The sequence below is a fragment of the Vidua chalybeata genome, chromosome 19 (genome assembly GCF_026979565.1).
Source record: "Vidua chalybeata isolate OUT-0048 chromosome 19, bVidCha1 merged haplotype, whole genome shotgun sequence".
Lineage (NCBI taxonomy): Eukaryota > Metazoa > Chordata > Aves > Passeriformes > Viduidae > Vidua > Vidua chalybeata.
This window is the reverse complement of record NC_071548.1, coordinates 552,558-577,904: the sequence shown is the minus strand read 5'-3', so window position 1 is coordinate 577,904 and position 25,347 is coordinate 552,558. Positions and strand designations below refer to the sequence as shown.

General features: G+C 61.2%; 2 protein-coding genes across 6 annotated transcripts in view; both read left to right on the top strand.

Moving 5' to 3' along the window:
• The window catches only part of PIK3R5 (phosphoinositide-3-kinase regulatory subunit 5), a 41,012-nt gene extending 29,139 nt beyond the window's left edge, over positions 1 to 11,873 (top strand). Inside the window, exons 6-19 of the mRNA XM_053960697.1 lie at positions 507 to 576; positions 1,154 to 1,328; positions 1,821 to 1,974; positions 2,395 to 2,478; positions 3,048 to 3,780; positions 3,856 to 4,024; positions 4,137 to 4,262; positions 4,471 to 4,596; positions 5,334 to 5,427; positions 6,556 to 6,632; positions 7,112 to 7,205; positions 8,469 to 8,551; positions 8,757 to 8,866; positions 9,293 to 11,873. Of these exons, the coding sequence (XP_053816672.1) occupies positions 507 to 576; positions 1,154 to 1,328; positions 1,821 to 1,974; positions 2,395 to 2,478; positions 3,048 to 3,780; positions 3,856 to 4,024; positions 4,137 to 4,262; positions 4,471 to 4,596; positions 5,334 to 5,427; positions 6,556 to 6,632; positions 7,112 to 7,205; positions 8,469 to 8,551; positions 8,757 to 8,866; positions 9,293 to 9,434 (2,237 nt within the window). The 3' untranslated portion in view covers positions 9,435 to 11,873. The remainder of the gene's footprint in view (positions 1 to 506; positions 577 to 1,153; positions 1,329 to 1,820; positions 1,975 to 2,394; positions 2,479 to 3,047; positions 3,781 to 3,855; positions 4,025 to 4,136; positions 4,263 to 4,470; positions 4,597 to 5,333; positions 5,428 to 6,555; positions 6,633 to 7,111; positions 7,206 to 8,468; positions 8,552 to 8,756; positions 8,867 to 9,292) is intronic.
• A 3,399-nt stretch (positions 11,874 to 15,272) lies between these two features.
• Positions 15,273 to 25,347, top strand: part of PIK3R6 (phosphoinositide-3-kinase regulatory subunit 6) — a 29,130-nt gene continuing 19,055 nt past the window's right edge. For 2 of the 5 annotated variants that reach the window (XM_053960524.1, XM_053960525.1), the window contains exons 1-3: positions 15,273 to 15,560; positions 23,257 to 23,353; positions 25,170 to 25,253. In XM_053960524.1, coding sequence (XP_053816499.1) covers positions 23,341 to 23,353; positions 25,170 to 25,253 — 97 coding nt within the window. In that variant the 5' untranslated portion in view covers positions 15,273 to 15,560; positions 23,257 to 23,340. Of the gene's footprint in view, positions 15,561 to 18,899; positions 18,985 to 22,859; positions 23,354 to 25,169; positions 25,254 to 25,347 lie in introns of those variants that run through there. The other 3 variants (XM_053960520.1, XM_053960522.1, XM_053960523.1) reach the window with 3 other exon arrangements.

Here is a 25,347-nt window from a genome sequence, read left to right as displayed (position 1 = left end):
GAGGTTCTGTGCCTCATTTCAGGGGGGTTTTGTGCCTCATTTCAGGGGTTCTGTGCCTCCTTGCAGGGGTTCTGTGCCTCATTTCAGGGGGGTTTTGTGCCTCCTTGCAGGGGTTCTGTGCCTCATTTCAGGGGTTCTGTGCCTCCTTGCAGGGGTTCTGTGCCTCATTTCAGGAGGGTTCTGTGCCTCCTTGCAGGGGTTCTGTGCCTCATTTCAGGGGTTCTGTGCCTCATTTCAGGGGTTCTGTGCCTCCTTGCAGGGGTTCTGTGCCTCATTTCAGGGGTTCTGTGCCTCCTTGCAGGGGTTCTGTGCCTCATTTCAGGGGTTCTGTGCCTCATTTCAGGGGTTCTGTGCCTCCTTGCAGGGGTTCTGTGCCTCATTTCAGGGGTTCTGTGCCTCCTTGCAGGGGTTCTGTGCCTCCTTGCAGGGGGGTTCTGTGCCTCCTTGCAGGGGTTCTGTGCCTCATTTCAGGGGTTCTGTGCCTCATTGCTCTGCTCTCTCCGCAGGGATCACCTTCCAGAGGCTGGTGAGGACGGAGCAGGGGCTGCCCGTGAAGAACTACCAGAGCTCCACGGTGTGAGTGTGGCCAGGGCACTGCTGGGCGCTCCCTGTGGCGTCCCCACGGGCTGGCACTGCCGCAGCATCTCCCAGGGGCCGGGGGGCAGGGCTGGGAAAGGAGGGCTGAGCTGTGGGAGGGGTGAGGAGAGCGGCTGGGACATTTCCAGAGGCTCGGGACAGGGTCTGTGGGCTCTGTGCCGGCGTCCCTGCACGGCTGCAGGCGTGGGGAAGGCAAAGCCCCCTCCCCAGGGAGCTGCTGATCTCAGCCCGTGTTGGAGAGCAGCTGGGACATGCTCTGATCCGTGATTTTGGGAGCCACCAGCCCAACGGGAGCCAGAAGCGAGCCCCTGCCAGCCCCCTGCAGCTCTGAGCAGGCAGACTCTCATTCGGGGCTGAACCTTTCCGTGCCCTCCTCATTTGCAATAGGGAAATGAGGCTGGGGAACGGAGCTGGGCCGTCCTTAAAGCTCCTCCTCCGAGCTGCACCTTCAGGAGGGAGATGTTTTGGGTTCCCTGGTGTCCAGCGAGGCCAAGTGGCGGCTGGGCCGGGCTGGCCGGGTGCAGCGGCGTGGCCTGACCCGTGTCCCTGTCCCCAGGACGGTGCTGCTGCTGAACCGCTCGGAGGTGCAGGGCGAGTTCCTGTCCATCGCCCGCAGGCTGAGCTCCAGCGAGCCCGCCCAGCGCTCCACGCTGCTGCTGCTCCTCGAGCACCTCTACCAGGCCAACTTCGGCACCCGCTGCGACCTGGACAGGCTGCACCAGCTGCTCAAGGTGGGCTGGGGCAGCGCCCGCCCTGGGCTCTGCGGGAGCAGCTCCGAGCAGGGGCTGCTGCAGTTCCTACCCGGAGCAGCACTGGCTCGGCAAAGGAAAAGAGTTTGGCTAACGCTCCCTGGAGGAAAAAATGCACATTTTCCCCTTCTCGGGTTAGACCTGAGGTCTGAAGTGTTTTGTGAAGTGTGTGCAGAGGGCTCTCTCCCCTTTTACCCCGTCACTCCTTTCCCACCCCAAAGTGGAGAGAGGAAGGGCCCCCAGATTTGAAAATCAGCAAAAGTGTTTGTTTGACCAGAGAAACACCTGGGGGAGAGGCAAAAAAAAAAAAAAAAAAAAAAATCATGAAGAAAACCCCTGGGGCGTTTTCAGAGTCATTTTCATTAGAAAAGTTTGGGGGGACTTGACGGGGGAGAGTCCCCCCGTTAGTGATGCTGCCCGTGTGTTGCCTCAGTGGAGGGACCCCTGAACGTGTCCCCCGGCTCTGCTCCGCAGTCCAAGCCCCTGGAGGAGCTCTCGGAGCTCTACGCCAGCGCTGCCGACGCTCAGGAGGCGGCGGCCGCCAGCCCCGACCCCGCGCTGGCCCGGGAGCGGCTCCAGGCCGTGCTGCGCGACATCGCCGGGGCCGCCTCCTTTCCTGCCATCACAGGTGAGCACCCCCCCGTCCATCCCTCTCTTCCCCAGGGCTTTCTGCCAGCTCAGCCCCTGCAGCAGCAGCGGGGGAGAGTGGTTTTGCAGAGCCGCAGCCGAGTGCGACGACTGCGATGAAAAAAGCACGGCCCCAGGTCCTGTTTTTATAACCACACCTGAGCCACGAACAGTTTCATTTAAACAGCAACCAAATGAGTTGTCCAGCCTTTGAGCAGTTGAAGGCTGAGATGAAAGCATGAAATCAGAAGCCAGTGACATCTCGGTGTGAAGTGTCCCCTTGTCCTGGAGCTAAGGACAGCAGCCTCGGGGCTGCCCAAAACACGCAGGGGGTGGGTGGCACCTCCCGGGGCAGAAGAGCTGGCAGGGGTGGCCCTGGGGGGACCCTGCAAACCAACTGCTGTCCCTCCTCTCTCCCCAGGCGAGGCCCAGCCCCGCAAGCTGCACCCCTTCCCCATCCCCCCCGCTCGCTGCTACACCTACAGCTGGGACCAGGACAACTTCGGTGAGTCGGGAGCCTTTGCTGAGCTCCCTGCTGGGCCCCGGAGCAGTTTTGGAGAAGTAGAAGGTTCCCCTTCTGCTGAGCTGGTGCTTCCCCATTCCTGGAAGGACCTTGTCTGTTCTTGGGAAGGCTCCGTGCTCTTCCCTGCTGGCCGCAGCGAGCGGGAGCCGAGCTCTGGGCCAGGCTTTGCAGTGAAGGCCAGCCCTGACAGGGAGCCAGGGCGGGTCAGTTTGGGGTTGGATCAGCCAAAGGCTTGGCTTTGCTCCGGTTAAACCTGGATCAGAGGTGAGGATGTGGTGAAAGCTGGGTGGGGAGGAATCAAAAGCCCAAGTGGAGTTTGCCTTTTGAGAACCCAGGCAGAACCTCGAGGAGAGAAACACAGTTTTCTTTGCCGAGCTGAGCCTTTTGTGGAAATCGAAAAACATTGGGAAGGAGGTTTCCAGCTCCTTGCTTGACACCAGGGTGGAGGGGAGCTTTGGCCATGAGGAGTGGCAGTGGTGTCTGGGCCACCACGTTTGCGGCGGCTCTGCCGGAGCCCGTGGCAGACACCTCCTCCCTCTGGTTGCTTTCAGACATCCTCAACGATGTCCTCAGCAAGGAGTGCAGCATTGCTGAGCCCCTGGCCTCGGAGAACGAGGAGGAGGACGAGGAGGAAGAGGAGGAGGAGGATGTGGAGACCGACGGCGGCTCCCCTGAGCAGGACTCGCTGCTGGCCCCGCTCTGTGCCGTCTCCAGTGACTCTGTGTACTCCGTGCTGCCCGAGGAGGGCTCCAGGCCCTCGCGGGTGTCCCTCTTCGCCTCCTCCAAGGAGTCCATCTCGGAGCTGACGGTGGTCTCCAGGAAGTCCCTGAAGTCGTTCGTGTCCAGCCTGAAGGACTGCATGGACAGCGGCTACGCCGAGGACAGCGACGAGAGCTCCCTGGACACGGTGGGCAGGCCGGAGCCGCCCAAGCACCGCCAGTCGCTGACCAACCGGCTCTACAGGCTGCTCAAGAGCAAGGGCCAGCAGCTGGTGCAGCGCCGGGACTGCCCCGGGCCGTGCTCGCTGCCGCTGCGGCGCGCCGAGAGCCTGTGCGCGTCCCCGGCGCAGCCGCGCGTCCCCGCGCGCTCCCGCCGCGCGCTCTCGCTGCCGCAGCACGGCCCGGGCCAGCGCGGGCCCGCCCCGCTCGCCCCCCGGCCCCTCGGGCTCCCCCGCCGCCCCTTCCTCAGCTGCGACGAGGACGCCAAGGCGGGCACGCTGCGCGTGGTGGTGTTCGGCTCGGACCGCATCTCGGGCAAGGTGGCCCGCGCCTACAGCGACCTCAGGTGAGCCTCCTGCGCCGGGGGGACCCGCCCTGCCCCGCCGCTCCGCTCCGCTCAGCCGCCTCTGCACCTCCCCAGGCTCAAGGAGAGCTCCTGCCCCTCACTGACACGGTACTTCAGGCTGCAGTTCTTCTACGTGCCCGTGAAGAGGAGCTGCGCCGCTCCTCCGTCCACCCCGCAGATGCACCATCATCATCATCATCATCACCCCTCGCCGCCCCTCGGGGACCCCCCGCCCCGGGCACAGGTGGGTGCGCCCTCCCCGCGGCGTCCCCGCGGCTCTGCTCGGCCCGGGGGTGCTGTGGGAGGTGGGGCGGGCTGAGGGGGGCCCTCGGGGTGACCCCAGTGTCCGCTTTCAGGACCCCTCCCCGGCTGGGATGGAGAGCAGCACCAACGACATCTCCCACTACATCGGCCTGCTGGACCCCTGGTACGAGCGCAACGTCCTGGGGCTGATGAGCCTGCCCATGGGCGTCCTGTGCCAGGTGCGTGTGTGCCACGGGCGGGCCGGGGTGTGCCCCTTCCCCAGGGAGCTGTCTGGAGCGCCTTCTGCCGTGCCACACGGACACGGGGTGGACGTGGGGCTCCCGGGGCTCAGCGGGAGCTTCCCGTCCCCAGCGGGGTGGGGCGGGCAGTTGTGGCTGGAGGTGCCACCTGCCCCATCCACCTTCCTGACCCGTTCTGCCACCCCAGTGTGCCAAGCCCGAGGCCGAGCCCCAGGAGGACTCCCGGGAGCAGCTGCCCATCCTGGCGGACATGATCCTCTACTACTGCCGCTTCGCCACGCGCCCCGTGCTGCTGCAGCTCTACCAGACCGAGGTGGGCAGAGGGAAAAGAGGGGAGGCCCTGCCTGTGCCACCGGCCAGGAGCTGCCTGTGAAGCACCGGGGGTGTGGCACAGCCACCAGGTGCTGCCGAGGCGGAGCTCGGTCCCCTCTGGTCCCCTGGGTGTCCGTGGTGCCCTGGCTCAGGACTGAGAGCAGCTCCTGCCCTGACCACGAAGTCCCACGAGCAGTTTTCCACCCCAGCGCAGCTCCCCACGCACAGAGCAGTGCCTGGCAGTGCTGCCAGCTTTTCCACACTGCTGGAATCCCTCCCGAGCTCTGCTTCCCAAAGCAAGCCCCTCCATGAGGCGAGTTTTCCCCACCTCGCTGTGTGCCTGGGGCAGGTGTGCTGGGGACGGCTGAATTTGGGGGTGCAGCCCCTGCTTTGGGGCTCTGCCTGGGGACCAGCTGCACCCGGGCTGGGTGAGCAGAGCCACGCAGGATTTGTGCTCCCAAAGCAATTCCCAGACCCTGCTGTTGGCTCGCTGTGGGTTTTTTTCCCAGTGGAGTTTTAAGTGAAAACAAGGGGGTTGGGTTGTTTTGGGGATCTGTTCGAACAGTCTGAAGTCCAGCTAAAGGCAGGCACCACCCCAGGCAGCTGCTGAAAGGTGCTTTGAGAGCATGGAAGGATTTCCCCCAGCTGACCCATTTCCTAGGGACTGAGAGGGGTGAAGGCTGCCTGGCCAGGCTGGGTCCCCTCACCCCCACGTGTCCCTCTTGTCCCCGCTGGCAGCTCACCTTCATCGGGGGGGAGAAGAGGACCGAGGTCTTCATCCACTCCCTGGAGCTGGGGCACTCAGCAGCCACGAGGGCCATCAAGGCCTCAGGTCTGTAGCTGCTTCTGCACCCCCAGCTCCCCGGGGGTCTGAAAGCAGGGCTGGGAGGGAAGGAGGGGCTGGGGAGCCTGGGCTGCAGGAGGTGTCTGAGCCAGGCTGAGCGGGGATCCAGACAGCTCTTCTCTGCTTTGGGAGAGAAACGTCCCACTTCTGTATTCCCTCCAGGAGTGAAACCATGGCAATGCCCGATTGTTTGTGCTGCTCGGAACTCTAGAATGGATTTACAATAAAACACCTCCAAGCACGTTTCCTTCCTCTCATCAGCACCTGCCAAATGCAGCTCTTTATCTTGCTACTGCTTGCTCTTTGTGCTTTGTCCAGAAGTGTCATTGACAAAATCCCTCTTTTCATCTCCTTGTTTGGCTGGGCAAAGCCAGGTTTGGGTGTGTGTGCTTGGAGCCTTCTGCGAGGCGTTTTTTGTACTTTTATTGTTACGAATTTATAACGTTAGTGATCTGAAGAGAGCAGAGCAGCGGCAGGGACGCGTGGCTGCAGTTCCAGCCCGGGATGCTCCGGTGAAGAGCGGCTCACACAGACCCCTCATGGCCAGCCCCCAATACTGCACCTGAGCGCTCCTCGTGGCTTCAGCCGGCGGCTTTGCTGTGACCTCCACTATGAATTGTGCCCTCCCTGCTCCCCCAAAACCAGGCTTGGGCAAAGAGTTCTTCCCCCCAACCCATGAAACCGCCAGTGCTGAATCCAATGTTTGCCCTTGGCTTGTCTGGCACCGCTTCACCGCTGCAAAAAATCATCCAGGGGGGAAAAACCAGTCAGAAAGTGTCAGGCCCAGTGTTTCAGGGCTAGTGTAAGGTGGGCAGAAATCTGCCTGAACAAACAGGAGCTGCTCTGTGATTTCCCTGAGCTCTGACCCCTCTGCACCAGCTCAGCCAGAGCCACTGTCAGTTCTGCAGAGTGCTTCTGTGTCGTAATTCCTCTCTGGATTCTTTGTTTTCCGCAGGTTTTAAGCCACCTTTTCTCTGTTCTGCCCTTTTGCCCCACAGCCGTGCTCAGCAAGCCCTTCTCCCCTTCCTGCAGTCCTGGGTGTGCTGCTGTACCAGCAGCCAGGGGAGGCTGGCGATGAAAAGCCCCCGTGTGACGTTTGCTCCTTGTTTCCCGCAGGTCCAGGCAGCAAAAGGCTGGGAATAGATGGAGACAGGGAAGCAATCCCACTGACACTACAGATCGCATACAGCAAGGTCTGTGCTGGCACTGCTGGGGCACCTCCAGAGCTGGGGACAGCTCTGGGACACTCGTGGCAAGGACCTGGAGGGGCTGGAGCCCCAGGAGAGGCTGAGGGAGCTGGGAAGGGGCTCAGCCCGGAGAAAAGGAGGCTCAGGGGGGACCTTGTGGCTCTGCACAGCTCCTGACAGGAGGGGACAGCCGGGGGGGTCGGGCTCTGCTGCCAGGGAACAGGGACAGGAGGAGAGGGAACGGCCTCGAGCTGCACCACAGGAAGTTTAGGTTGGATATTGGAGAATATTTCTTCACTAAAGGGCTTGCCAGCCCTGGCACAGCTGCGCAGGGCAGTGCTGGGGTCACCATCCCTGGGGGTGTTTAAAAGATGTGGGGTCGGTGCTTACGGACTTGGCAGGGTTAGATTTAGGGCTGGACTTGACCTGAAAGGCCTTTCCCAAGCTGAAGGGGCTGTGTGCTTCTCTCTGGCTGCTCCCTGCAGACAGCTGCCAGTGGCAGGAGCCACTGGAACGACGTGGAGAAGGTCTGCACGTCCGTCAAGCTCAGCAAGGCCTGCAGGAGGCACGAGGAGCTCGGTGGGTACGGGGTGGCTGTGCCCAGGGCAGGGTGGGGGGCACTGGGGGGGTGGCGTGGATCTCCCGGCTGGAAAATGAGGGAGGTGGGAATGCAGGAGACACGTGGGAGTCTCCTGATGTTCCCTCAGCTGTGCTGCAGCCCTTGGGTGTGTGCCAATCCTCAGCACCACACCGGGGACAAAGGACACGTCCTGCCCCACTGTCCCAAAGCTTCCAGCTGGAAAAGCGTCCGCTGGGGATGGGGCTGGGATGGCTCAAGCACAGGATGGTCACTGCAGAGTGATGCTTTCCAGAGCAACGCTTAGCAAGGAGGCACAGCAGGTGAAACTCTTTAGGTGAAGCAGGACCAAGGGCCAGGCGCTCGTCCTGCATCCGCAGCAGCCTGCCTCACACGCTTCCCTCAGCTGCTGCTGCAGCCTGGGTCCCTTCCTGCAGCTCACACACAGCTCCCAGCCACCTGCCTTGGCCTCAGAAGCCTTTGTTCTAATCGGGTTTCCCACTAATCAAGCTTTGGAGCCTTTGAAAAGCTCCAAGGGTCTTGGGCCATGCGTGTATTTGGTTTGTTCTTAAGAGCTGCTGGCTTGGCCATCAGACACGCCCAGTTCTGAGACAGCTGAGGGGGTTTAGGTCCTTTTTCCTCGTGTGCCTGGTGCCTGGCAGGTGTTTGTCAGCAGGATAATCAGGGGAACGGGTGACAGACATCCCTGCAGGCTCCGTGGGGCTCCACACTGTCCCTCCTGCCCCTCCCCATCCGTGGAGCCACGCAGCCAATCCTGGGAGAGAAAGAAATCAGGAATGGGTTTCTCACCCCCTCTGGACGCTGAGTTGGATGTTCCTGCTCCAGTTCAGGGTTTGCATCAGGGGTGCCCTCAGCTCCTCTCTGGGGAGAAACCTCTCCGTGGATCCCCGTCCTTCCAAGAGCAATCCGGTGCCCTGGTTCAGCAGTGTGACCACAGGATGTCACTGTAATTCCAGGAGAGGAGGCTCCAGGTGGGCTCAGGAGGGTCAGAGTCCTCACGGCGACGGGCAATGGTTCTTCCCTGTGTGCAGCCCAGGGTGGTTAAATGTTCTCCCCCGCTGTGTTTGGAAGGCAGCTGGACTTAGAGAGGACGTTCAGCAGGAGGGGAGGAAAGCTGGGACTGCAGTGCGTTGCCCCAGCAGTGGGGTCCTGCTGGAGCTCCAGTTCTGGGGTGCTTGGAGAGGTGCAGGGACCACTTGGGTTCCCACGGAGCCCCAGGCCATGGCAGCTTCCTTCTTTCGCAGCCTCGAAGACAGAATGTCTCAACCTAACCGTGACCGAGGTGGTCAAGAGGCAGAACTCCAAATCCAAGAAAAGTTTCAATCAGGTAACTCCAGCCAACCCTGCGGCTTTTACATTTGGGGAGATGAGGTCGGCCTGGCCCAGCTGGGAGGGGAGCGGGGCTGGAGGGAGCAGCTCCCTGGGGCATCCCTTTGCTGCTGCTGCCCCCAGTCCTGCCCCCAGCTCCCCTGCCCAGCCCAGGGCAGGCACTGAGGCAGCAGCTCCCTCACTCCAGCCTTTCCCCTCAGCAGATCAGCGTGTCCCAGATCAAAGTGGACAAGGCCCAGATCATCGGGGTCCAGTCCTCCTTCGCCGTGTGCCTGGACCAGGATGAGCAGAAGATCCTGCAGAGCGTGACCAGGTGGGAACTGCAGCCAGAGCTGCTGGCATGGGGCAACCTGACCCATCCATCCGAGCCCCAGGCTCTGAGCTCAGCTTGGATGGATGCTCCTGCTCAGATCCCAGCAGCCCCAGCCCCGCTCCTGCTGGGCTCTCAGCCCCATTCCCATTCTCATTCCCTCTGGGTTCTCAGCCCCATTCCCACTGCCCCTGAGGGCTCTCAGCCCCATTCCCCTGAGGGCTCTCAGCCCCATTCCCCTGCCCCTGAGGGCTCTCAGCCCCATTCTCATTCCCTCTGGGCTCTCAGCCCCATTCCCTCTGGGCTCTCAGCCCCATTCCCTCTGGGCTCTCAGCCCCATTCCCTCTGGGCTCTCAGCCCCATTCCCCTGCCCCTGAGGGTTCTCAGCCCAGGCTTCCCTCAGAGGTTGTTCCTGGTGTTCCCCTGCAGGTGTGAGATCTCCGTGTGCTACAAGCCCAGGGACTGTGACCCCCTGGCACCGAGGGGGTCCCCTGTGGCTCCCCAGGACCCCTCCGAGTTCCACTCCCTGCTGTGTTTGCCCATTGCCACCTTCAGTGGGGCCCTGCCCTAGAGGAGCCGCGTCCCTCCAGGCCAGACGCCGTCCCACACCAGTGCAGGCTCGGGAGAAGGAAAAGGACACCCAGCCCTGCTTGTCCAGGAGCTCCTGCAGCTGCAGAGTGGGGGCTGAGCTGCTCCTGCTCCAGGCTCAGCCCCTCCTCGGGAAATGGGATCGTTATGCTCCGGCGTCTCTGGGGGCTCCTCAGGCGATTCCTGGCTATCTCCTGTGGATCAGCAGATGCCAACACCCGGTGGCAGGGCAGGGCAGGGACAGGGATATTCCCTGCCAGAAAACGGTGCCAGTGGGCTGTGGGGAAGGGTGAGCTCATGGGGATATTTGGGAAAAGGAATGTCCTCGGCTCTGGGCTGTCAGGTGTCTGTCAGTGCACGGCAGTTACAGATCCCATGGTGCTGGTGAAATACCAACCCAGGTCCTGGTGGAATTTCACCTGTGACAGGTTGAGGATGCTCAGGACAGTTTTTTGGGATGGGGACAGGTTTCTCAAGGTTTCCCTTCCCTTCTGGAGGTCGGGTGTCCTGCAGGGAAGCAGAGAGCAGCCTGCAGCACGGGCTGGCTGTGTCCCAGGGAGCTGAGTGCAACAGGCCATCCCAGGGCCAGGACAGCTGCTGGTGCATCCATGTATTTCCTGTGCGCCCAGGAGAGGAATTCCCAATTCCTGCAGGATTCCAGCACTGAGCTGTACTCCCAGTCCGGCCCCTGCTCGTGCATCCTGCTCCCAGCACTGTGTGCCGGAGCCAGCCCAGGGCTGAGCCCTCAGTAGCTGCTGGAAATCCATCAGGAGCTGTGCTGGACTCCCAGCAGGGAGGGAAGCACTGGGGAAAGCACCAGGATTGCCTCAGGGCCCACCTGCAGAGTGACATTTGCTGGAGAGGGCCTCAGCTCCAAACCCAGCGAGTGACACCTGCAGTGACAGCAGGATTTGAGATCCTCCCCCCCACAAACATTCCAACCTCTCCCCCCTCTGTGCAAGGCTGTAGGTACAGAAAGGTGCAATATTTGAGGATATTTAGGGGTAATGTGACCCTATGGGCAAAGAAGTAAGACTGGAAAAGCCTCGGGCTGTTTCTGGGTGGGTTTTGGGGATTGTCGTGGTGCTGGCAGCACAAGAGCTCATTGTCTGCTGCAGGCTCGAAGGAGCTTGATCCCAATGTTCTGTGTTCCCTGGATGTGTCTGGAGGGGAGCCCTGGCCCTGCTGGGGGCTGCAGGGCTCAGCCACAGTGGGGTCAGTCCAGGGGGTCCCTTGATCCTACAGGAAGCAGGCCCCGCTGAGCTCCTGGCGCTGTCCCCAAGCCTGGTGGCACAGCAGCCGTGTCCCTTGAGGTCCAGCCTGCCAGGGAAGCTCCTGGGGGCGCAGGTGCCCCAGCAGAGTGGGGGCCAGGTTTGTCTGCTGCATTCCCCCATCCCTGCTGGAAGTGCTGGGGGATCCCAGCTGTGCCCCTGGCTCTGCTCCCGGCTCCGCTGGCTGCTGGGCACCTTCTGCTCCCGCTGTGCCATTGCTGGGCACAGCTTGGCCTGGGCCAGGGCTGTGTGCCGAGGTCCCCGAGGTGCTCCCTGGTGTCCTCAGCAGCTCTGGCTGCAGCTCCTGCCAGGGCCAGAGGTGAGGAAACCCGAGATGTGCCCGCGCTCCTGAGGCCCCTGCGCTTCCCCCTCCTGCCCGAATCCACCGGCCCAGGCTGGCGCTGCCCTGGGGATCCAAGGGAAGCCCCTTGGGGGCTGAAACCTCCCTTGGGCATGAGCAGGAGCCCTGGCCCCACCCCAGGGCAGAGCCAGGTTGCTCTCCCAGCAAGGATCCACCTCGCTGGCCTCACAGGGCCTCCAGGAGCACCCAGCTTCTCCAGGTGCACGGAGCAGAGTCCGTGCTGGGCAGGGACCCTGGCACTGCCCGCCCTGCTGGGCTGTCCCTCCTCACGGGATGCCTGGGCGCTCCTCCCCAGCGCTCTTTTAGGCTCCAGGGATCAGAATCGGGGTGTAGTGGCTCTTTGCACGCACTTGGGAAAGGTTTTCTCTCCGACTTTTCCTTCCCCACGCAGCTTTGTGGTGTTCTCTCCAGCGGGGCTGGAATTTGGCAGGGGGTTGTTCCCTTCAAACCAGCACCTTGTCCTGTCAAACGCTGGGTTTGGGATCTTGGGATCCGTGGCCAAACCCATGCCAGGACACAAATCCCTCTGGGTTCAGCTGGCCCTACAACAATCCTGGAGAAGAGAATTTCCATCCCATAGAGAAAACCAAGCACAAACTCCAGGGACTCATAATCCTGGCGAAGGTTCTGACCTCTGATGCTTTCTGGAAATGAGAGAATTCCAGGGTTCTTTGGGGTGGTTTTTGTACATTTGTGTAGCCTCAGCAAATCTGTGTAAAGTCTGTGCTGATCTGTAAAATACCGTGCAGAGAACTTTTAAAGTAATTGTAAAATATTAAAAGTTGATTTATTTCCAGTACAGGAGCAGTGTTTGGGTCAAGGAATCCCTGGGTGGGTGGGGGAGGCAGGGGAGGAGGCTCCAAATCTCCCCAGAGGAACTGACCTGGGGGCAGGAAAAGGTTCAGAGTCATTGGCAGAGACAATTCCAGGACTCACCACAGCACCGGGATTTCTCCTTCAGGTGCTCCAAAGTGTCCTGCTCACAGGTGGGTGACCTGGGATTAACCTGCAGGTGGAACCTGCAGAGTCTTTATCAATGAAATGCTGTTTTCCACCCTCACAGGACATCCTGAGGTGCTGCCCAGACTTGGAACACTCCATGGTTTATTATTACCATCTTTTTATCTCCTTAGTATGATTATTTTTCCTTGGAAAAAAAAGTGTTGGAGATGAGTCAGTGTAGAGAAATGAAAAAGGCAACTTCAATGCCACCACGCTGTCTGCTTGGCTCTCCCTCTCCCCACATCCCCTCATCTTCTATATTTGCTGGAGCTGGACTAAAAATAGAGCTGGGCTGAAGGCCAGGGTGGAAAATAGAGCCGCAGCATCAGAAGAGTTTGGTTTGTGACCTGCTCCCTTCCAAAGCGTGCAGGAATCGCCCGGGGCCGGGGCTGGCCCTCTGCCGGGGCATTTCCCCGCGGGGCAGGAGCGGGGCTCGGGCAGCTCCGCTTGCTTTGGCCAAAGCCCCCTGCTGCCCTCGGGCCCTCGCCTGCCCCGGGCTCCGTGATTAAAGAGCCTCGGGAGGGCGGGGAAAGCAAAGCGTCCCTGAGCAGCGCAGCGGGAGCGGGCCCGGCCTGCCCTGGCCGCGGAGGGTGCGGGCGGTGCCCGAAATAGGAACCCAGCGTTAGGGGAGGAGAAACAGCCACGGCTCTGCTCGCTGCTCCCTGGGCACTGCCACCCTGGCACTGCCACAGCTGCTCTGGGCACCCCCTGCCAGGGCCTGCCCACCCTCCCAGGGAACAATTCCCAATTCCCAGTCTCCCATCCAGCCCTGCCCTCTGGCAGTGGGAGCCATTCCCTGTGTCCTGTCCCTCCATCCCTTGTCCCCAGTCCCTCTCCAGCTCTCCTGGAGCCCCTTCAGGCCCTGGAGGGGCTCTGAGCTCTCCCTGGAGCTTCTCCTCTCCAGGTGAGCACCCCCAGCTCTCCCAGCCTGGCTCCAGAGCAGAGGGGCTCCAGCCCTCGGAGTATCAGGAGACAGTTTTTCCATCCGAGGAAGATTCCAACTGCTTCAAAACCTCCCTGCACCCCACCCATGCACAGGAGTGGCCAGATAGGGCTCCAAAATACCTGCAAATCCCAGAGCACAGCGTTTGCAGGGACAAAGGGCTGCTTTGTCCCTGGCCTGCCACACAAGAGGTTCTTTCTCTGCTTCAGTTTGGTTCTTCCCTTTTTTTCCCCAGTCTTCTGACTGAAGGCTTTGTGTGAGCAGGGTCATACCTGGCTCTTCCTCCCTCTGCGGCCAGGAGCTGATGTTATCTGGGGGAATTCAGCAGTTCCCTGTGCTGCTCTGAGGCTTTCTCTCAGCTGTGCTTTGGTGTTTAATGACATCAGAAAATATGGGGAACCAACCTCTGTTGCCCCTTCCAGGGGCTGCCACAAGGATGTGGCCCCAGAGTAGGGGGAGGGTTTGTGGTGCTGTGACAGGGATGGGAAGGGGGAAGGTGAGGCTGAAGGGTCCCAGCAGGAGCCTTCAGTGCGATGGATTTTTGGGTTTGGATCCCAAACTCGGCGCCGATGAGCGGATGCTGGGTGTGTGCTGTGGGCAGTGTCCTCCCCCTTCTCTGTGCAGGGGAGTGGAGTCCAGTTCTAGGGCAAAATGGGGGGTGGTGAAGGGTTGGGGCCTGCAGTGCCCAGAGGAGTGCAGATCTCCGGGAGCAGCAAAGCAAGAGCTCACCTGCGGAGCCCGGGCCCAGCCCAGCCCTGCCAGAGCCTCTTCCCTCTGGAATTTGCATGGCAAACAGGAGAGTCCTGCCCGTGCCACAGCTCCTGCACGCTGGGAAACTCCTGCTGAGGAGGGACAGACAGAGGTGGCATCAGGACAGGGGGACAGGCACGGGACAACGCTCTACTGAGCAGCGACACCCCAAACCTTCCCCACGGCTCTTGAAGGCGCTGACTGTGACCCTGGCAGGGCCGAACAGTCCCGTGTGTGCCCGGGGGAACGAGGAACGAGGATGTTTTCATTGCTGCCGCCGCTCCCGGAGCCTTCCTGCCCGCGGGGCGGCTCCGGCCGGGGCTGGGGAAGGGGATGCGGGGCTCGGCACCAGCGCAGCGAGAGGGAGCTGACGGCGAGGGAGGCCTGAGCTGGAGGCAGCCTGAGCTGCCTCCTCCTGCCTTTCTGTCCCCTCAGGAAGGAAGGAGGTTATTTTTAAACCTGGGGCCCAGGTACGGAGCGGTACCTAAGGCTTTTCCTCGTGCAAAAGGGATGGGAAGTGATGCAGCGTCAGCTGCAGCTCCCACGCTCCCTCCGGAAGGATTTTCTTCCCCAAACCACTCCTCCAGCAAAGCTCGGCACCTCCGACCCTGCTCTGGGTACCAGCTGGGCCGAGGGGCTGATCCAGCACGGCCCTGGCCACAGCTGGGGACAGCTCTGGCCGTGGCAGTCGCTGGCTGGAGAGGCTGGCCCCTGGCATGGGGCTGTCCTGGGCACTGTGCCCAGCACAGCCCGGGGCACACAGGGCTCCAGCAGCTGCCAGGCTGGCAGGGCTGGGGGCTCATCCCGCCCTGCCCCACATCCCACGGGGAGCAGCGCTCATCTCCATATTTGGGCTGGGTCTGCCGTGTCCCCACAGCCCTCCCGTGTGCCAGCCCGGGACTGTGCCAGCCTGCAAACAGATCCCGGCCTGCAGCCAGCGCCGGGGCACCACCGGAGCCCGGCAGCCCTGAGCAGCCTCACCTGGGGGCCGGGGTCTCAGCCCTGCTCTCCTGCCACTGAGTCACGCGTGGTGACAATGACACCCTGCTGAGCACGGCCAGACCCGCTGCAGGCTCGCTCAGGGCAGCGCCAAACTGCTCCGGGAACACATCCCAGAGGGGCCGGCCCTCCCTGCCCGGGCTGCATCCCGAGCTGGCAGCAGGGCTCTGAGCAAAAGCAGATGTGGGAGATGCTGCGGGCGGGAGGCGCTGCCAGGGACACAAACACCGGGCCTGGAGCGGGCGGCTGCAAAAGTGTCCTTGGAGGGACTCCTGGTGTCCCGGAGCGGCGCTGGAGGGGAGGTGTGAGCATCCTGGCCCCCCCTGCCTCCCTGGGCGGCAGCAGTGCAGGGATTGTCCCCGTCCGGGGCGGTTGGCAGCACAGCAGGGGCTGTGCCAGGGCCGGGGCCGGTGCCAGGGGCGGTGCCAGGCTCACAGACTCATCCCGAGCAGCCCGACCTGCTCCGAGGGGACCGCACCCAGGGCAGGGCTGAGCCTCCCTCCCCGCTCCCGCCCGTCCGGAGAGCGCCGGGCGACAGAGACGCGCACGGGGACAGCTCTGTCACCGCGGGACTTCTCCGCCAAAGAGGAAGTTGTCTCGAAATAACTCGGCGCTTCCCCTCTGCCCTGCGCGCTTTGAAGCGGCTGCAGAGCCCGGGAGCCGCCGGGGCTCCGCCGCCACCCGCGGCCCCTGCCCGATGTCCCCCGCGGGACCCTGCTGTGCCCCCCGGGCCCTCGGAGGGGGCTGCGACTCCCTGGGCCCCCCGAGCCCCGCCTGAGGAAGGTAAGAGCCCCGGAGGGCGCGGTGCCCCGGCTCCGGCCGTGGGGAATGCTGTGCCAGTGCCGTGCCCCCGCTGCCCTGAGCGGCCCCGCCGCTCTCGGGGCTGCTCTGGCACTGCCGAGGGCTCTGTCTGGGCACTGGCACCGTCTGCACGAGCGCTGGGTGCCAGGGCTGACAGAACCTGGAAGGGTTCTGGGGGCAGAGCCGTTCCTTTTCCCGGGAAGGACGAGGGGAGGGAGCCGCGGTGCTGCAGGAGATCGGGAATGCGCGGCTGAAGGAGCAGCAGTGCCAGCTCCCCTGCCAACCGGCGGGATCCTGCTGGGCAGGGGGTGGCCCTGGAGCCTGTTCCCGGCGGGAGAGCGGAGCCCTTGCTGCCCGAGCCCCGGAGCGGGCACCGGGCGGGCTCGGTTTGGTGTCGCTGCTCCGGCCCCGTGCCAGCCCCGCACGGCCCGGGACAGCCCGGCCCGGCTGGGTGAGTGAGTGAGGAGTGAGTGAGGAGTGAGTGAGGAGTGAGCTCCACCCCATCCCGGGGGCTGCCTGGCACCAGCCCCTGCTGCTGCGCTTTGTTCTGTGCGGAACAACAGCTGCCAGGGACAGTCAGCTGCCCAGTGCCACCCCGGCCACCCCCGGGGCTCCCCGTGCCCGGGGGGCTGTGCTGGGGATGTTGGCACGGCCGGGGGTGATGCTGGCACTGGCTGTGTGTGCAGTCCTGTGGCTGCCCGGCTCCGCGGCCTTGTCCCGGCGCCTCGGCTGTCCCCTGGGGCCCCGAGCAGCGGTGACAGGGCAATAAAGAGCGATGGCAGCGGCGATAACGAGCAGAGAGCGCGGCCCCGTCCAGAAAGGAAGCAAAAATCTGCGTGCTCGGGGCGAGCTGCGAACAAATGCACGTGAGCCAAGTCTGCCGCAGGCAGGGCTTAGTCCTCCTGCCCTGAGCGCTTTCCTCGGCATCCAGGGCGGCTCAGAGCCACCTCCCCGTGACCATTTACCTCCTGGGGATGCTGTTCCCTCCCATGGGAGCTCTCCAGGCAGGGAGAGCTGCAGGACCTGTACCGGGTGTGACTGAGGGGCAGGGGAGCTGCTGCAGGACCTGTGCTGGGCTGGGTGTGATTGAGGGTTAAAGGAGCTGCTGCAGGATCTCTGCTGGGCCGGGTGTGATTGAGGACAGGGTGCTGTAGCTCTTCAGGCCAGACTGGAGTTTTGGGGAGCTCACTGAAAGCAGAGAGGGCTGTTGGTGCCTGCGCCCTGTAATTAAATCCCTTTTTTGACCTCGTTGTCCTGGTGCAACCCTAAACCCTCATCCCTTCCTTGCTAAGGGCTTCTCTGTGCCCTCCCTGCCCGCAGCTGTCACATCGCTCTGTCCCCACGGTGCCAAGAGAGCGCCCCCAGCCCGGGCACCTGCTGCCCACGGGGTTGGGTGCCACGCACAGCGTGCTGTAGTCACTCTGGTCGCCCTCTTCCTGTCATTCTCTTCCTGCCCTCCCCAGGTCACCTCCGCCGTGGCCACCTGAGGGCAGGTGCCGGCAGAGGCCGGGGAATGGAGAGCAGAGTCCTGGGCCCTGCACAGAGCCGGGCACTGGGACGTTGCCCTGTCCCAGCCGGTGACACAGAGATGTGTGTGACAGTGCAGGGCTGTCCCAGTGACCGCGCTGGTGACAGTCCTGCCCGGGGAATGGCTCTGGAGGGAGGCGCGGAGCAGCTGCGCCACCCCACAGCCCCTCCCACCCCAGGAAACAGCCTGGCCACTCCCAGGTGGGCCACGTTTGGTAGCCTGAGCTCTCCCTGCTTTTATTCCCCCTCAGGTGGACAGTGCTTGCCCGGGCTGTTTGTGAGCACAATCCTGGCAGTGGCTTTCAAATCACGCCTATTTTTTCCTTGTGATTGTTTTTCCAAAGCCGACTCTGGGGATGGAAAGAGATGCTAAATCTAAAAAGCTGCTGTTTCCGGAAAACTCCTTCCTTTCCTTAGGAAGAATGAAATGTGACGTTGGCAAGGAAGTCTCCAAGCAGTCGGTGGTGTCCAGGAAGCCGCTGGACTTGCACAGCAAAGGCAAAGGCCTGGGGGCTCGTGCCTTTGATGAACACTCACTGCAGGGCCAGTGAAGGACTTTCACTCCTGAACTGGCCCCAAGAGCCGTCCGTGCTCTCCCCCTCCGTGGGCAGGACCCCCCAGCAGGGCTGTGCCTTCCCCGAGCAGCCAGCAGGCAAATGGAGCCTCAAGGAGATGCTGGGAAGCCGAGTCTGGGCTCGAGATTCTCTTCCTTGGCAGTAAGAGCACGAGGGAGAGCATCTGCTTTCATCTCAGAGCTGCTGGAACCAGAGCTCTGCCAGGGCTGGAGTTAAAACTGGAAATGAGAGCAGGAGGGGGCCCCAGCACGTGGGGCACTCCCAGCTCTCCTGCAGGCGTGTCCACTCCAGCAGCGTGCCCAAAGGGGCCAGGAAGGAGGTAGGGCATCTTTCCGTGGGGTTTGAGTCTCGTACCCAAACTTTTGCCCAGTTTTCGTTTGAACTGAGAGCCCTTGGAGCAGCTGATGGGAGGGAGAGGAGCAGCCCCTGCCCTGGCTGTTTATCCTTGGCCAGGGTCCTCAGGGGAGCCGGGAGCTGCTGTGGCCAGGACAGCCAGGAGGGCCGGAGGAGGGAGAGCTGCCTTTTCCTGCTTTCCTACCTGGCTGTGCAGCTGGAGCTCGGCATGCAGGCCAGGAGCAGAGCATGCTGCACTGGCAGACGGACAGGCTTTGAGAGCAGGGGACAAACAGGACACAGCATCTGCCTCTGCTGGGGTCCCCTGCAGCTCCAGGGGTGAGGCTGTGAGGGATGTAAGGGGTTAAGGGACTAGGGGTGTAAGGTATTAAAGGGTGTAGGGGGTTAAGGGGTGTCAGGGATGCTGCTGGAGCCGTTTCTCAGCATTTGGGAGCTGCCAGCTGCAGTTTGGGGCAGCCCAGAGGATGCAATGTCACATCCCCAGAGTGACTTGGGGGGCACGGTCCTTCAGCCACCACATCCCGCTCCGGCTCCCATCCCATCCCATCCCATCCCATCCCATCCCATCCCATCCCATCCCATCCCATCCCATCCCAGCCCAACCCATCCCATCCCAGCCCAGCCCAGCCCGTGCTCCAGCCGTGCCGGCTCCCGGCGGCACGGGCGGGGCGGGAGCCGGGAGCCGGGAGCCGGGAGCCGGGAGCCGGGAGCCGGGAGCCGGGAGCCGGGAGCCGTGCCAGGCTCTGGTGCGCCGCTTTCAGAACCAGCCTCGCCCGCAGGAACGGCGGGCACACGGGGGAGGGCGGCCCGCGGCGGGCGGGCTGGGGCTGTCCCCAGGCCATTTGCCGTGCCGTGACGACCCTGAGCCCACGCGGCTCCCCTCGGGCTGAGCGCTGCCCGCCGCTCCCGCAGGACGCTCCGGCGCTGGACCCGCGCTCACGCTGCCGATGGTATCTGCGACCCTCCCTGCTCGGGGAGCCGCCCGGGGCTGCGGCGGGGAGGGAAGGGCTGGCACCGGGGCGGCCGTGAGGTGGGACGGGGAGCGGGCAGAGCCGCTCTCCGTGCCCGTGCGAGGCGCGGCTTTCTCTCTCTCTCTCTCTCTGCGCTGGAGCTGACGATCAGCCGTGCCCGGGCCGTGAGTCTGTAACTGAGCACGGGCTGCAGGAGGCGTGGGGAGGTGGCTTTGGAGCGGATAAATAGAACTGGGAGAGAGCGAGGGGATGTGCTCCGTGTCCCGCTGGGGCTCCGCTGTCCCTGGGCAGGCGGGGAGGGGGACAGGGACATGGCCCAGGCTGGCTGTGGCCAGCCCAGCTCCAGGTATTTACGGGGTGCAGAGAGAGGATCCTGGACGTGCTGGAGCTTCCCAGGGCAGCCTCGCTTGCTGCCAGCCCAGCTCCCACCACCCAAGGGTTTGGGGTTGGGTTTTCTTTCGTGGCTTCAGCTATTTCTGCCTCGCTTCAGCTGTTTCTGTGCCTCTCGTGTTTCACCTGGTCGCGGGGGGGAGGTTGGGGTTTGGTGATTCCCAGCAGTGTAGTAGCCTGTGAGGCAGAGCAGGAGGTCTTTGGGGAGCCGGTGCAGCCCCACGTTTCCAGGGGACAGCCTGAGTCACCACGGTGGGGCTGACGCGACTCACCTTCCCCATCCCTCAGGGGGATTTTCAGCCTCACCGCAAGGGCTGAGCTTCAACCCCTGCCACGGCGCTGGGAGGGAAGTGCCCCTCTCTGGGGACGGGGCTGTGCTCTCCTGCAGGGATGGGCTGCTCCTCTACCGAGGGCTGAGTGAACGTGGATCCTCCTCCGTGGAGCAGCCCAGCCCGGGCTCTGTGAGGGGACCCATGACCCCGTGGGGACAGTGACCTGCTGGCTGTACCTGCTGCTGCCCTGGACCCTCCAGACGTGCCCAAAGGCCACCAGGGTGATGTCTGACCTGCTGGAACCCCCCTGGTGACAGTGTCCTTGGTGCTCATGATCAGCCCTGAGAGAAGGGAGAGGGTGCTTGGGGTGGTGTCCCCAGCACTGGGGGGGGTGTCCCCAGCACTCTGGGTGGTGTCCCCAGCACTGGGGGGGGGTGTCCCCAGCACTCTGGGTGGTGTCCCCAGCACTGGGGGGGGCTGTCCTCAGTGTTCCTCCCTGCCTGTAAGGATTAGGGAAGAGACAAACCTGGCGGGAGGTGACAATGACAATCTCCTTGTGCACAGCTGGGCCTGAGCAAACGGCGATCCCTGCTTAGGAGGAAGGAGCTTCCGTGGGATGAGCAGGGGGAGGATGCAGAGGTGAGAGGAGGCAGAGGCTGGAGGATCCCAAAATGGGAGAGAGCTTCACCTGGGATTAGCTGGGCTGAGATAGAGCACTGGTACAGACTGCAGCCCCCCGGGCTGCTGCCCTGCAGAGGAGGGGCTGAGGAGGGTTTGTGGGGTGCTCAGCACCCCGTGCTCAGCCAGGTCCTGCTCTGTCTCCAGCACCTGCAGTTTGGAACAGGAGGATTCCCTTTAACCCTGCAATTCCCTTTAACCCTGCAATTCCCTTTAACCCATGAATTTATCTGCCAGGGTCCAGGGTGAGCTGCACTTTCACTGCCAAGTCCTGCATTTTTAAGAATAGAGCCAGTTGTTCCCCAAAACTGCCCCAAACTCTTGGGAAAGGCGGCTTTGGGGTCATTTAGGGTTTTTGTTCCATGAATCTCAGAAATATTGAAACCTGAAGGGAGAATTGCGACTTCTCTTCTTTCCCTTCCTTTTTCATTTTTCTCCCTGCAAAAGGAATAAAATCCAGCTGATGCCATGGGTATTTTAAGAATTGTAGAGAGGAAGCGGAGATTTGCAGCTCTGCAAAGAAGTGGGATGAATGCAGAGAAGGCTCTGGTCTTGCTGAGCTGGCAGACAGCAAAACACCCGGTTATGGGATGAGCTGTGCCTCGTGTCTGCTGCAGGGGAGGCAGGAGATCCAGGGGGACGAGGGGGACAGAGAGCAGAGAACCCTCCTGGTGTGGGTCAGGGAGCCTCCCCAGCCTTCTGGGAGCGGGGAGGGGTTCCCAGGGAAAGGGGCTGAGTCCAGCAGGGGCTGGCACCAGGGCAGGGTCCATGCCCAGAAATGGGCACAGCTCCCGACCCTCGTGCCAGGGATCCTCTCAGGGGAGCTGTGGCACACAGAGAGGCTGGCTGGAGGGGGGCTCTGCTGCCCCCCTTCCTCTGGGCTGGCATCATCCCTGCGTGCCCTGCTGGGCCTGGGATGGGCACAGCCAGGGCAGAGCAGCTGTGCCCTCACCCTCGGGGAGCACAGCAGGCAGAAAACGTCCCAGGGCACCGGCGCAATTTCTGCTCGTTTGGGTTCCTGTGCTGGGCAGGAACATTCCCAGGGAAAAGGGGGAATTTCTGCTCGTTTGGGTTCCTGTGCTGGTCAGAAACATTCCCAGGGAAAAGGGGGAATTTCTGCTCGTTTGGGTTCCTGTGCTGGGCAGAAACATTCCCAGGGAAAAGGGGGAATTTCTGTTCATTTGGGTTCTTGTGCTGATCAGAAACATTCCCAGGGAAAAGGGGAAATTTCTGCTCGTTTGGGTTCCTGTGCTGGGCAGAAACATTCCCAGGGAAAAGGGGGAATTTCTGCTCGTTTGGGTTCCTGTGCTGGGCAGGAACATTCCCAGGGAAAAGGGGGAATTTCTGCTCGTTTGGGTTCCTGTGCTGGGCAGGAACATTCCCAGGGAAAAGGGGGAATTTCTGCTCGTTTGGGTTCCTGTGCTGGTCAGAAACATTCCCAGGGAAAAGGGGGAATTTCTGCTCGTTTGGGTTCTTGTGCTGATCAGAAACATTCCCAGGGAAAAGGGGAAATTTCTGCTCGTTTGGGTTCCTGTGCTGGGCAGAAACATTCCCAGGGAAAAGGGGGAATTTCTGTTCATTTGGGTTCTTGTGCTGATCAGAAACATTCCCAGGGAAAAGGGGAAATTTCTGCTCGTTTGGGTTCCTGTGCTGGGCAGAAACATTCCCAGGGAAAAGGGGGAATTTCTGCTCGTTTGGGTTCCTGTGCTGGTCAGAAACATTCCCAGGGAAAAGGGGAAATTTCTGCTCGTTTGGGTTCCTGTGCTGGTCAGAAACATTCCCAGGGAAAAGGGGGAATTTCTGCTCGTTTGGGTTCTTGTGCTGATCAGAAACATTCCCAGGGAAAAGGGGAAATTTCTGCTCGTTTGGGTTCCTGTGCTGGGCAGAAACATTCCCAGGGAAAAGGGGGAATTTCTGCTCGTTTGGGTTCCTGTGCTGGGCAGAAACATTCCCAGGGAAAAGGGGGAATTTCTGCTCGTTTGGGTTCCTGTGCTGGGCAGAAACATTCCCAGGGAAAAGGGGGAATTTCTGCTCGTTTGGGTTCCTGTGCTGGGCAGAAACATTCCCAGGGAAAAGGGGGAATTTCTGCTCGTTTGGGTTCCTGTGCTGGGCAGAAACATTCCCAGGGAAAAGGGGGAATTTCTGCTCGTTTGGGTTCTTGTGCTGATCAGAAACATTCCCAGGGAAAAGGGGGAATTTCTGCTCGTTTGGGTTCCTGTGCTGGTCCTGGCCGAGGGAGAAGCAGTGGCTGGAGCCTGGCAGGGCCCTGCCTGACCCCACTGTTGCTCAGAGCCTGTTCCTGTGCCTGTTCTTTCATCCTCTTCTCCCACGACACCTGCCTGTGCTCCCCTGGGCAGCGTTCTGGTTTCTGAGCGTGCTGGGGACCACTTTTGTCTCTTTGTGCTGGATTTTCCCGGCAGAGCCAAGCACTGGGAGCAAGCAGTGCGCCGGGGGCTCAGCCTCAGCTGCTTCTCGCTGCCAGGGAGGAAAAGGAGCCTTTTGGAGCAGCCAGGAGAAGCAGAGTTCCTCGGGCAGGCCGAGCTCACGTCGGTCTTTGCTAAATTTGGAAGCCGTGGCAGGCGGGCAGCGCCCGCCCCCGCAGCGCCAGGAGGATGCGGATGTGGGAAGCCACCGACACCTTCAGCCGCATTTAGCTGCTGCTTCCTCCGGCAGGAGCCCGAGGGCGGACCGGGCGTCTCCCGAGCTCCGCGGAGCGCGGCGCTCGCCCAGCAGCAGCTCCGGCTCCGGGACTGGCGGTGCCAGCAGCTCCGAGCTGGGGGTTCTGCCCCAATCCCCTCCTGTGCCCAGCGCTGGGGCTCCCGCGGGCTCCCGGTGCCTTTGTGCTCTCCCAGGCTCATCCCGAGCCCCATCTCCAGCCCAGCTGAGCCAAGCGTGTTCCCATTCCGCGCAGGCACCGTCCCGGCTGCGAGGCCATGCCCGAGCGCCGTGAGGAGCTCTGCGCTCTTCCCCCGCCAGCTGCAGCCCCAGCCCGGCCATGGACAGCTCAGGTGGGTGATGCTGAGCCCCGGGCTGGGGAGGGGGAGCCAAGGAAGTGCCCCCGAGCCACCCCTCACGCCCCCTTTTTCCTCTGTGCAAACACCTGCCTGCTTTCCAAGGGCTTGGCAGGTGCTGCTGGAAGATGGGAAATGAGGCACGGAGCAGTGCAGGGCCAGCCAAAAGCTTTGCTGAGTGTGGGGCACTCACATCTGACAAAACATTTGAGTTTTAAAGTCCTTTATTTTATAGTAGTATATTTTATTCTTAATTTTTTTAATGTTATAGTAGTATACTTTATTATTATTCTTAATTTTTTGTTTTATAGTAGTATATTTTATTTTTAATTTTTAATGTTATAGTAGTATACTTTATTATTATTCTTAATTTTTTGTTTTATAGTAGTATATTTTATTTTTAATTTTTAATGTTATAGTAGTATACTTTATTATTATTATTAATTATTTATTTTATAGTAGTATCTTTTATTATTATTCTTTAATTTTTTATTTTACAATAGTATATTTATTATTTTTTTACTTTATAGTGGTATATTTTATTATTTTTTATAGTAGTATATTTTGTTATTTTTTATAGTAGTATATTTTATTATTTTTAATTTTTTTTTATTTTATAGTAGTATTTTTTTGTGTGTGTGTGTATTTCAGTCCATTTCCCCCCATGTTTCATTTTCACACCGTTTCAGAGGTGCTGTTGATCTCCCAGGGTCAGGATGTCATTGCTGAAAGGTTTTATTCCATTTCCAAGCCACTGCTCTTTGTTGCTGGGTTTATTTTTCGCTGGTTTTAGATCAAAGTGCCTCTTGTTTGTGCTGCCTCAAACTCTTTGCTCTGCCCCCCGTGAGGGACCCTCAGCGCTGGGGCTGCTTTGATTCAGGAGGAGAGGACAGGATTGATCCCAGGGCTCAGGAAAAGCCTCCCCTGGAGGTTACAAACACACACAAAGGAAAAGAGCAGGACATTTCAAACCCTCCAAACCAATAAACAGCAGAGTGACATCAGGGAGCTTCCCAAAATCCCGGAGAGGTGATTGGAAAAAACCGAGAGGCGAGGAAAGAGCAGTTTCTGAGGCCTTTCTCCAAATGGCACTTCCAAAACGAGACAAACGCAGAGTTCCAGGGATAGTTTTGTGTCGTGGCAGACACAGGGGCCACTGCTGGTGACCCTGAGTCTGGGGCTCTTCCCTAACACGGCTCCCGTGTCTCAAGAAAGCCAAAATAATTCCCAGCGCATTTCCTGTGCTGGAAAGGCAGCAGTGCCTGCATCCAAACGGGCATTTCTGAACAGCTCACACTTAGCTTGGAGGCAAAAGTGAGATTTTGGCCAAGTGTTTGGACCCCTTTGCTTTGAGAGACGGCTGAGGGATGTAAGCACAGGCATTACCACGTCTGGCACCAGCCGAGCTGGGGAGCTGCAGGCTGGACCTGTCCTTGCTCACAAAAAGTGATGGAGAAGTCAGTTACTTAATTAAACCACAGCTACGAGGCAATTTTGTCATCTTTAAGATGATATAATGAGGAGAAAGTTCAGCTCTTTGTCCTCTGCAAGTCTGTAAAAATGAGCGTGCTGCCAGGGGAACCCCTGGAAGGCGGGGAGTGAGACAGGCTGGGCTCACCAGCTGCACTCGGGCAGAACTCCCAGGCAGGCGGGGCGAGCAGTTTTGGGGTTCTGCGGCACCTCCAGCGGCCCTGGGCACAGCTCTGGGTCTGCACCGCGGCTCTGGGGGCTCTGGGGGCCGCGGGGAGGGCTCTGTCCCGGGCTGTCCCCGCCGGGGGGGCCGGCCCGGCTCAGGTGCCGCCGTCCCTTGCAGAGCTGGAGTCGGACATCCTGCGGCGGGTGCGGGCGCTGCTGCGGGAGCTGGACGGGCACCACCCCTCCTGCCAGAGCGACCGAGGTGAGGGACCGCCACCGCCCGGCCCCGCGGGCGCTGCTGCCCCGACCCCCTCCCCTCCCCTCCCCCTGCCAGCGGGGACGCGGGCGCTGCGCCC